The 12,123-nt window shown below is 40.1% G+C and overlaps 1 protein-coding gene across 1 annotated transcript in view; it reads left to right on the forward strand.

The window, feature by feature from the left end:
- Window positions 1–12,123, forward strand: part of POLR3B (RNA polymerase III subunit B) — a gene marked incomplete in the record, with an annotated part of 1,742,661 nt that overhangs the window by 1,633,681 nt on the left and 96,857 nt on the right. Inside the window, 1 exon segment of the mRNA XM_044088141.1 lies at window positions 498–664. Within this exon segment, the coding sequence (XP_043944076.1) occupies window positions 498–664 (167 nt within the window).

Here is a 12,123-nt window from a genome sequence, read left to right on the forward strand (position 1 = left end):
GTTGTGCAGCATGGGATGGTATATTTACCATCCTCTTCAGTGTAGTGCGGTTTGGGAGTTGATATATTTAATTAGGAGGGGGTGTGGGGGGTGCAGCCATCTGTAGTGGTATTGAGACCTATGAAACAGGTAGGGGTATCTTTGTTTCTTTTAATTCCATGAAATAAACCTGGTACTCATTTAAAGACAACTCTCAGAACTGTTAATTATGACACTCTAAGTATATGTTGATTATGCAGACTTTATCTCTTGGGCTATTTAGAAAAGGTTCTGTACAGCCATTAGTGTCTGATATCTAAGGCAGTTCTTTGTATGACTGGTAAGGTAATGCCACCAAAGTAGTGGTGATAAAGGAAATTGTTGCAGCTTCTGTGAATACAGAATTGAATTATTCAAGCCTGATGGTGTTTGGAAATAATATTTCAACCTTTACTTGCTCTGCAGGCTTTTTGAATTCCTCATTAATCATTTTTTTCTGTTTGTGTGTACTTATTCAGGTAGGTAAACTAATTGAGCTACTGGCTGGGAAGGCTGGTGTTTTGGATGGAAGATTTCATTATGGTACAGCCTTTGGAGGCAGCAAAGTGAAGGATGTCTGTGAAGACCTTATTCGCTATGGCTACAACTACCTTGGAAAAGACTACGTAACCTCTGGTATCACAGGGTAAGAAAAGTGTCAGTCTCTAAGGCATTTGTATCGGTGAGAGTTTATTGTTCTCAAGTCATTTGAGTTAATTTTATTGTGGTCAGGATTTAAGGCAGAATTGCACAGAATTCCAGGAGTCAGTTTTCACATTCTATTCACTTGTACGGACGCTCCAGACTGAGGCATAATAAACCAGCAAAACTGTAATAGGCAGGCTGATGATGAGATTGAAGTCTTTGTATGCAGTATTACAAGGACACAATTGCAGTGCTCACACTTATTTTTCTGTTAACTTTCTGCCTTTGACTGCACATACTGATGTTTTGTTAATGCGATAAATGTCTACACTAACAGTAATTTTAGTGCTTGCAAACTTTACTTGTCATCTTTTATGTTTTTCCACAGCTGCAAAAGCTCAAATACAGGTTCTTTTTATTTTTTTTTTCAGCCTTAAGAAGCAGTAGTCCATAAGGGACAACTGTTCAGTGCTGTTTGTGGCCCATTTCCTCTGTGGAAAGGCATTTTGGCAGTATGACCCTGAATAAATGGAGGGGAGGGCATCTGGTCTGTATAGCAAGTTGAAGCAGTTCCTGATCTTGTTCTGGATGATGCATTGCTTGGATTCACATTCTTTGCTTAAAATGGAACTATACCAGCTAGTCATCCTCCGTTGTAACTGCTTCAGTGTGCTTAGTATTTCCTTTAGGGTTGTTTTGTCATTAGTTCCAGAGGATTAAATCTGACTGTAATAGCAGTAGCTTTCTTCAGCAGACAACTGTAGTATTTCTCCTTCTGATGTCAGAAGCTCATTACAGTTATGAAATTTCTCTCACTCTGCTTTTTAGAGATTTGTTCACATTAGTCATGTCCATTTTGTGTTATCATGAACATGTGCCAAACTAGTATGCATTCCATTTTTTGCACACTTTGGATCTCGGTCTTGATGGTCATCATATGACAGTTTTGGCATTTTGATACTTAAAATTCCAAAACTTTCCAAATGTTCCTGCATTAACCAGATTATGATCCCTTGGGAGCACAACCACTTTCCTTATGTGGCAACACTTCTACCAAATACCCTCTAAGTGATGAAGAGAAAAGCCTGTGGCATGTATCATCTCTCTAAAAATGGCAGTTGTGGAGGATGCCCAGTATAGGGACAAACCAGAAGATCCATTTTGCTGCCCCGAATTAGTGCATAACTGATGAAAATAGGTGAGCGGTGCCTGGCTTCCAACAGAATCTGCTCTTGTAACATATCTCCTTATTACATAATGGTATTTATGCAAATACTTCCAGGCAAAAATCCTAAGTCTTTTAGATTTTGTTGCATATTTAGGAGCCATGCATATGTCCTCCCATTGTTTCTTTGTGAGTTGCATTTCTAATCTCTCTTCCCAATATTTTCTGACATCTTCTGATTGTTATTTTTAAAGTATTTTATATGTTCTACTAATTATCCCTTTTTAACAACAGCTTTTATTTTAAATTGAGTTAAAAACTCAACCAGTGCAACTCTTTCATTTAGGATTCTTCTATCCCTTTCTCTTTGTCTATATTCTGATATCAGTTCTGAATAGGGAAAGCAATCACTGTCTTCCTAGCCTTTTCCCATTCTATTACCTTTCCTTCTGGTTCTTTTGTCATCTTTCTCCCATAAAGTCCAGCCCCCTTTTATCTATTCTCTGTACCCCAAATTACAGTCATCCTATCTGCAGAATCTCCTTTCTCCATTCCTGTGTTGCTTACTTTCTGCTGCTTAATAAATATTATATTTGTAATAAAATTTCATGCATGGATCGCTCACCAACAACCAGACTTTATAGACAATACCAAGACCTGGCTAAAACCCCATATTAAAGACACTTAATTTCTCCCTCCAGGCTTTCAAACAATATGGTTAGACAAGACCCATAAAAAAGGAGGCAGTGTTGCTCTTTTGTTTTCCAACTCCCACAGTCTAGTTCCATTTACTAACCCTATACCGCAGTTCTCTAATGCAGAAATTCTCATGTCTTTCTTAAATATGAACAACATCAAAAAAGCCTGAATAGTGGCCCTCCATATACCCTTGCAAACAGCATTCCCATATTGGATGTTATGCTAGCCTGTTTTTCCAAAAATATTAAAAATTAGACCATTATACTAGGCGACATAAGTATCGACTGGTTAGAACTCGACTCCGACCACCCATCCTCAAATATTAATCTCTTCAACTTGAATCGCCCACCAGACCTAACAAAGGGACTGATAACAGATGCATTTTAGACGAGATTCTGGTCACAAGCCCCAACAAAATATCCTCAGCCAGAACACTCCCAAATGCCATCAGCAATCATCTCCCTGTCTTTATTAAGCAAGCTTCCCCCTCCAGTCAAAGTCAGCATCAGTACAGAAAACAAGGAATTTGATTTCATTCAACCCTATAACCTTAAACAATATTCTAAAAACAACAGATTGGCATTTACTAAAAACCTCTCTGAACAAAGCTTTTGATTACTTCAAAACCACCTTCATGAATACTCTAAATAGCCTTGCACATCTGTGTGTACAGAGGATCAGAAATAACCATGCTCCTTGGCTATACAAACCTACTCGACTTCTCATGCATGCCAGGGACAAAATGTGGAAGTCATGGCAGGCACACAGAACTAACCCAGGCCCACTAAAATTCAAAGAACTTTGCAACTAGGTTTAAAAAAAAAAATAAATAATAATAGTCAACAGAGATAAAAAAAAAGAACATTACCTAAAACTTCAGTCTAACCACCAGCAAAATCCAAAGAAATTCTGGAGCCCATTGTTCCAGATTAAACAGAAGAGGCTCTGCTTTGCAATTTTTGATTGGCTCGTACGAGCCAATCAAAAATCAGAAAGCGTTTCTCAAGCAACCGGAAAGTACACTTAACCAGCATCTGCCAGTTCCACGGGTGCCGGATAAGTGAGATATTACTGTATATCCTTTTGTTCATTTCACTCAGACCTTTCTCTACACTTCATATATACTTATTCTTTATATATTCTTTTTTTGGTAATTTCTTTGTAATTTCAGTGTTGTACATCAAACTGTTAATTTCTCATACAGTTGAGCTTTTCACTCCGGGCCTTCACTGAAAATAGGTTCTGTAGGCTTAGTGGACTTTTTCCTGGTAAACAAAATGTAAATAAATAAATAAATGTCTGATATTCTCCTTAAGGATCTGCATCCAAAATCCCATTCTTTCCTCATTTCTTGAATCCCCCCCCCCCCACTTCATCATCTTTCCACTTTGAATTGTAGCTTTCTGCTTGTGTTATAAAGATCTTAACTGTATTAGCTGTAAAATGTACCTTTAAATCAGGTAATCCTAGACCTCCATGTTATTTTAGGTAGATCAAGTTATCCACTTGACTCTTCCCATCTCAAATAAAATTGTTCAGTTTTTTATTAATTACTATACACAGTGACTCTTTTGGTTGATAACAATATGCCTGAACTGTGTATAAAATTAAAGGGTTTTACTGCTTTTATCTTGCTGTACATATCCAAAGGCAAGACCTCATCTCAGTGTTTTTATTTTTTTAATCCATACTCTTAAATACTTATTTTATCATGTCCCCATAAATATGGGTAGTGCCATTTCATCTGTTGGTATATAGTTTATAGCTGTAGCCTTTTTCATTAATTTTATATCCCCCCAAAAAAACTGGAACTGTCTCAGAACGTTCCACAACACTGAAGTGTCCTTTTCTGGTTCCATCAGGTACAAAATATCATCTGCAAAAAAAAAGCCAACTTTTCTTAAACAGCATTCCAATTATATCCTTGAATTTCTGAGTCCCTTATTTTCTTTGCCAGTGGTTTTAAATACAACACAAATACCAAAGGGGAAAGAGGACAACCCTGCCTGGGTTCTCTGGTCAAGTACAGCTTATCAGAGAGGAACCCTCCCACTTTAATTTTTGCCTCCAATCCCTCATATACCCTTTTAATTAACCATATTAGTGTATCAAGAAATGCAGATGCTTCCTTTGCCCTACTCATAAAATCCCGTCGTACTCTGTTATTTTGTTACATTCCGCTTCCCTCTGGATCATCAGTGTTCTTTTAATGTCATGTGTCCATAGTAATCTTGCCTGCCATTCCTCTACCTTTTCCTCAGAAATGCCTCTCATTATCTGAGAAAAAAGGATGAAGTATCTTGGGTCACTGTCCCTTCCAGAGGAGGCTGTCTTATATGCAGCCTGGAATCATTACAATACCAGCTACCTGTGCTTCCAGGAAGATACATGCAATGCATAGCTTACCATCATATTTTAGAGACTTCCTTACCAGACATCCTAAAGCAGGTTCTGGTGTGATTCTTTTAGTCCATTATAGGTACCAGGGACCACAGCATCTTGCAGCCTGATGTGGACTCCATGGTTTAGAAGGGGGGTAGGAGGGTTTTCTCTTGTGCTGTAATAGGATGGATTAGGCAGTAAACTCTAATGTTGCTTGCACCAGATATTTGGCTAAGGCTTTCCTTCCTTTTTTAAGAATGAACTTGTACATGTTAACCTACATGCCTTGCGGTGTATTATGTTTTTGGATCCAGCCTCCTATGGCATTCTTGAAAAATTCTAAAAGTGGGAACATCTGATTATGAATGCTCATGTAAGCTATTAGATCCCTTCCCAAAAGAGTCCTGCTCAGGGATCAGATAGTCTGCAAAGAGCTCAGAGAACAGGCCTGGACTTTTTTCCAGGCAATATTAGAACCTGACCTTCTGTTGATGATCATGCTTTAATGACTTTCTTAGGTCTGTCCTTTCCACCAGTTGAAATTTATCAAATTTTCTGGAAGCTCCTGCATCTGGGGTTGGCTGACTTACAGTGGTGCATACAGTGATGTCACATGCTGGACACACAATGGGTTGTATCCTCAGAGCTTGCTCCCCCCCCCCTTTTTTTTTCTTTTCTTTTTTAATGGCCTTTCACCCAGTTGGGTGACTGCGGTGGTGCAGCAGTTAGTGTTGCCGCATCACAGCAAAGAGGTTCTCCGGTTCAGTCCTCTGCTAGGGTGCCTTCTGTGCGGAGTCTGCATGTCCTCTCTCTGGTCGCTTGGGTTTCCTCCCACATCCCAAAGACATGGTGTAGATGGATCGGACACTCTAAGTTGACCCTAGGTGTCAGTACGTGCATGTGTGTGCCATCTGTGGAAGGTTGGGTGCCGGGCTGGCAACTTGAAACCGTAAAAACTCCACTGCCAATCATGAGAAGACAGGTGATCCGCTGTGGCAACCCCTAACCGGGAAAACCAAAAGAAGAAGAATGGCCTTTCACCCAGTTCTTCTCATGATCATGGCTATCACTAATGAAGTGCAATGCTTTCACATGCCTTGTAAATGTGAGTTTCCATGATGCCATCATATTACTAGCTAAGCACTGGATTGACACTGCCTGTTTTGCTTAGGGAAGCTCACAATGTCAAAGCTGCCATATGGCAAAGGTGTAAACCTAGGACTCTGCAACACTGTAATGAGAAACTTATGACCTCTTTCTCATTTGAAGAGATGATGACTTGAGATCCTCAGATTAGTATCTGCAGGTGAGTATTTTGCACAGCTGCAGCCGTCTGTTGGAGCACTACCAGGAGTGAAGCTCTAGCAACCTTCCAGTTTTTGGAAATGCTGAGCTGTTCCTTCTTGTCTAAAATGGATTCAGCCTGCATCAGTCCTCCACCCCTGGTAAAAAAATAAAGGACTGGAGGAAGTGAGCTACCTAACCTCTGCTTCATAGGCTGCAAGTCAAGGTAAGCAGGACGGAACTCTGGAGCTGATATCACATGCCAGCCATTCTCAAATTGGTAGGAACTTGGAATCTGAATTCCGCTGTACTAGGATCACCCTTCCAGGCCCAGTATGCCAAGATGAGGGAACCATCAAGTTGTCCTACCTCCAAGGCTCAGAGCTTGAGGCCTAGACCTGAAGCGTATGTTTGCCTGGAAGAGAGCTTGAGCCATGTACCCTTTGAGGATATAGTCTGACATCAGTGCTGGGCTTGGCACAGTCCTGTATCACCAGGAATTTAGTGGATTTATATTATTTGACACTTAGCAGGTTTCATTCACATGCCCTGTTTTGATTGAGCCCATGGCTGGAAGCAGTGGTAGTCACTGACTTCCCTCATCCTTATGCTGTCTGTGTGAAATCAATAAGCATGGAAGCCACTGTCTCTTTTGAGATGGTCAGGGGTAACAAATTCTCTTCCCTTCGTAACCCCCCCTCCATATTGACAACCTTTTAGGGATATCCCAAGGCTTATAAAGTCCATCATAGTTTTGTATCCCTATTCCCTGTTCTCTGGAACTCTGAAAAAGCCTGAGGAGCCCCAGACCATATTCCCACAAAGTCAGTCATCAAGGATGCTCTTCTAGAATACTGTAGACACCTGTCTGCTGCTGTGGTCTCTAAAAAGGCAGATGCATTCTACCAACCCCTGACTGAGTGTATCGGTAGACATCCTCAATCTGACTTCCTCCAGGTTATAGTACTTAAATTGCAAAGTTTTGCCATTTTGGCTTTTCTCAGCATCTCAAATTATCAGGGCATGATGGCCACTGATCAATAAGCCTTACGGAACAAGGATATTCACCTGATATCCTTCATGTGGGTTACTGCTGCAGTTGTGTTGTATTCCATAATATAGGATTTCTGCTGGAAACAAATCACTTCTTACATGAATTCTAAAATGTGTACTGTACCTTCATTGTTACTTCTTGATTCAAGACATTAGCCATAGTCTGGTTGCAAAAAATGAGTGAAATCTTTGCCATTTTCGTTTCATTTTTTTGCAGCTCAAGAATAAGGTAATTTTTCTCATGTTCCATGGCATGTGAGTTCTTTGGTCAATTCTAGTCCTAGAATATCTGTAGAAAATAAATAAACTTTGTTTACTTTTTTGTTTTTGTTAATAAATTTTGGTGGTGATATTGATTGAATTTTTTGGAGATGGCATGTCATTCCCAACATAAGTCAAATAATGGATGTGTATAAAATATATATTTCTCCTAAAGATTGCCATATTATGTCCCTCTCTTTTATGGTAGGCATGATTTATTAAAAGTGTGAAAATTGTAAAAATGTTTTACTTTTTTTTTCTTAAGTGGGTAGTTTAAAAGCTTTTTTGAGCAAAGGCACCTTATTATCTAAACTGGGATATCTTTTTCAGGAGTGAGCAGAAACCTTTCCCAACTATCCTTTGGTCACTTTCATATAAAAACCTATGACTGAGAAATTAAAAAATCTGGGAAAACTGTCTGAGGGAAGTGTGGTGAGTGTGACGGGCTATAATTACCTCATCAATTCCTTAGAAGCCTTCAGGTGCAGGTTTGTCCACTCCAGCCCAGAACAGTTTTTAAATTTTAGCAGAGGACTCTCTTTACCCTGCAGCTGGTGCCGGCCTCCAAGGATTTTAGCTGCTGCTTCTGCTATTTGAATAGCTAATGCATTGGATGAGAGACAGAATCTCCCTTCTAACCACAGAAAACCCTTCCCTTACAACACTTCTTCCAGCCTACTCCTTGATTGTAGGTTATGGGACATCTGCCTTGATATCCCCTTCGCTGTCATATGAGGTACAGGTGGCCAGAATTAATACCCAGTGACTTTTAGCTACAGGTGTTTTCTAGAGGAATACCTAGCAGCTTTGCAGGAAGTTGACCTCTCAGCTACCCCAGACCTTGAGGGTCTTAGTCCCAGGGTCGTATCAGAGAACGGCTATGACTCAAAAAAAAAAAAAAAAGCACCACCCTGTCTCCTACCCAGAAAATACCTCCCCAGCCAAGAAACCCCACTCCCACATACAAACAGTTGCACAAAGCTAGGGACAGACTCTCCATCTTTCTAAAACCTTGGCAAATGGGTTGTCAACATCATGAGGTCAGGAGAACGTATACAATTCTCATTCCTACCAGAGTTTGCGGGCATGCTTCCAAGACAACAATTCCAGGAGGCACAGGCTCAAATTCAAGACCCTAGTTAAGCAAGACTCTATGGAAGGTGTTCACTCAAAAGCAATAGGAACAGGATTTTACTCCATGTTATTTCTCATCCCAAGAAAAGAAGGAAGGATCCTGGAGACCCATTTTGGATCTCTCAAAGTTAAATAGGCTTCTTCTTCCAAAATTCCAAAATTCAAAATGCTCACTTTGCAAAAACCTCTCCCTGTGATTGCTCCTTAGGCAGTGATGGTCACTTTGGACAGAAAGTATGCCTACCTCCACATCCCCATGGAGTAGGAACACAGAAGATAACTTCAGGTTCCATAATGGGTCCCCCCCTCTTCAATATATTCATAAACGATTTCCATCTCTCAGTCCCTAATGCAAAACTTCCATTATGCCGATGATTCAACCATAATCTGTTCTGCCACCTCCATCCCCACACTCATAAATCTCACACAAGAAGCTTTCTCTACCACAGAACAATGGATGTTAGATAATCACCTAGCACTCAATGCCTCAAAAACCAAACTAATGTTATTTACTCCTACAAAAACATCCATCATTGACAAGAATTCATTTTCCATCAAAAGCCATAACAATTCATCTCTCGAATTAGTATCTGATGCTAAATTACTAGGTGTCCTCATTGATGACCAGCTCAAATTCACCTCTCACCTACAGATAAATATAAAAAAAAAACACCAAAAACTTGTCATGTTTTACCGCCATGATCGCTACATTACTCCTTCTACTGTGTTTATTCTCTCTACCACATATCTCATCCCTTCTCTTCTTTATGGTGCTGCATTTCTAACAAACCTACAATCCTCTCTTAAGACAATACTCTCCTCTTGCTATTACAAAATTGTGAAGTTTGCCACAAGCCAAACGTCTTCGATCCATCACTGTCTAGCCCTTCATCATTTAAATTAGTTAGAGCTGCCCAGTTATCTCTCCTTTATTCAACTCACTCATGCCCACAAACTCCATTTTCAACCCCCCCTCCCTATCCTCAACCTTCAAAATGCACCCCCCTGAAAGACTATTAAGATCTAACAGTCAAAACCTAATAGAACTGCATAAACCTACCCGTCCCTCAGGCAAAAATCTCCTATCCTTCACCCTCGCACATCAATGGAACTCCCTACCTCCATCCATCCGTACCACCACAAACCTCTCTTCCTTTAAAAATTCATTCCACTCGCACCTAATTTCTCAGTGGGAATGCAGCTGCTCCCACCCCTCTTAATCTCTTCTCCTCTTTTCATCTCAGTCTTCTCCGATACCATACATGATTTTAGCAGGAACCAATCCACGTGTAAATAACTACTCTTGATTTACAGTCCTGATACTTTTTATCTCCGAAATTATCTTTGTTAAATGAAATATTTTATCTGTAATTAGTATAACCTAAACTTTGATTGTCATTTTTCCTTTAGAAATTGTTAGTTTAAAATGCAATTTTATTTACTAGTACTTTTGTACTTACTATAACAAAAGCTTCAATTGTAATTTTGTTTGTAATTATAGTTTTGTTTTTGGAGCTTTTCTCCCCAGGATTCTATTAAAAACGGGTTCTTCTAGGCATAATGGACTATCCTGCTAAACGAACTGCAAATAAAATAAAAAAAAAATGTCAGGGCCGGGGGGTAGCTGCTTCTAATTTTGTGCATTGCCCTTTGCCTTATCTACTGCCTGCCAGAGTTATCACTAGATGTCTGACTTCTGTAATTGCTTTATTTTTTTGCCCTTGCTCTAATCCAGACTAATAGTTAACGTCCCTGCCTCACCTAGGCCTCTCCAAGCCTCCACCCAACTCTAAAACCTAAGGGTCCACAATATAGCCCTGTTAGTCCTTCTGTTCAAGTCTGTATCTCTTTTAAATTATATATATAACTACTTGCTTGCTTTATTTTGCCTTTAATCGTCAGTGTATTTACTTGTTTCAACTTTGTCCTTGTATTTGTTTATGTAACCATGATCTTGGAGCTTTTCTCCCCGGGCCTCCACTGAAAATGGACATGTATCCAGTTAAATAAAATAAATAAATTTATGCAGAACAATAAACATCTGCATTTATCCCTTTCTGGATGTCTGCCTCATTCAGGCAAGCAATAAAGAGGAATTAAGCCTTTCACTCCAACTCACCATGGAGTATCTGTCAAATATGTGATTCTCCCTCAGTCTGAAAAAAAAAAAGTCCAACCTCAAGCTGTTCACCAGAGTAACCTCTCTGGGTGCAGTGGTGGACTCCAGGAGAGACAGCTTTTCTTTTGTAGGAAAAGATCATATTTCTTAAACCAGTACTGCCAGTCAGTCATGCGTCAGGAAACGGTCACAGCCAGAGAACCGTCTTCCTCCCTTGGTTGTTCTATCTGGGTGTGGTGGGTATCACACTACCCCTTTTAGCTTCCTTCTCCCACACCCAGTTGCCCCTCCTAAGTTTCTTCCCTTCTGGGCAGGTTGTACTCCTTACTAGGGGCAAGGAGAGTGGGGCTGTCGTCTGGGGGCAAGAAAGACCTGAGGAAATGGTACTGGCTGATGACCCCTTACTTCCCAATGTCTGATGGAAGACCTGGGGGGGAGAGATGGTCTCTGGTATTCAGGCTGGCAAAAAGTTTCTATGTTAGGAAATCCCAAAGGTTATAACTGCAACAGTTAACACAAATGTCTACATTTATGGTGAATTCACAATTGTACTTTCTCTCAACTTTTCCCCTTGGCCTTGGAGAAAACATAAGCCCTGCATCCATGGGGTGTTTTATTGACCCATCTTGGGAGTGCACTCTTTTATCCCAGTCTTAAAGCCATATTTGTGTATGGCATTTGGAAAATTTCTGGTTAGTACCGAAAGACACCTTCTTTCCCAAAAGCTGGTGGGCATAAAAGAGGGTGAGATGCCTAGTGCTGTAAGTTCCTATTTGAGTAAAAAAGAAAAGATTCAGAGTGATGTGCCAGTCAGTGTATTATGATCCATCCAAAGTAAGGATCCCAGTGATTATATTATGTGTGAGAAACCTTTGCAAGGGTTTGTTATGCTCTTCTGTTAAAATGCACCTTTCATGAGTCTTGGCATGCTTTCTTTGAGATCACTGTGTATCAGTTAGTTCTACAATTTTACTGTTAAGTTGCTTTTACAGGGGTGCCACACCTTGGGCATCCTCAGAAGCTTTCTTTCAAGCAAAAACTGTACTACTCTTTGGACCAGTTAGTTCTGCCACCATAAAAATCCTCTTCTAGAAAGCTCTTATTTTCTTTGGCGGTTGGCATCTCATCTAGAATGCTGTCAAAGCTTTAGGCCTTCTTGTGTAGGAAGCCACACACATTTTTTTTCACAAAGATAAGGTTTCTCTCAAGAACAGCCCTTCCTTTATGCCTAAAGTGTAGTCTCTGGGCTAACTCAAAAGTTGCCATCCAGATCAGTCTTTCATCCAGATAAGAGCAAAGTAAGGCCATTCTACAGTACCAAAGACATACCTAAGGAACTATGATATTTATTATACCACTGAAA

The sequence above is a fragment of the Protopterus annectens genome, chromosome 11.part0 (genome assembly GCF_019279795.1).
Source record: "Protopterus annectens isolate FY-2018-M chromosome 11.part0, PAN1.0, whole genome shotgun sequence".
Lineage (NCBI taxonomy): Eukaryota > Metazoa > Chordata > Ceratodontiformes > Protopteridae > Protopterus > Protopterus annectens.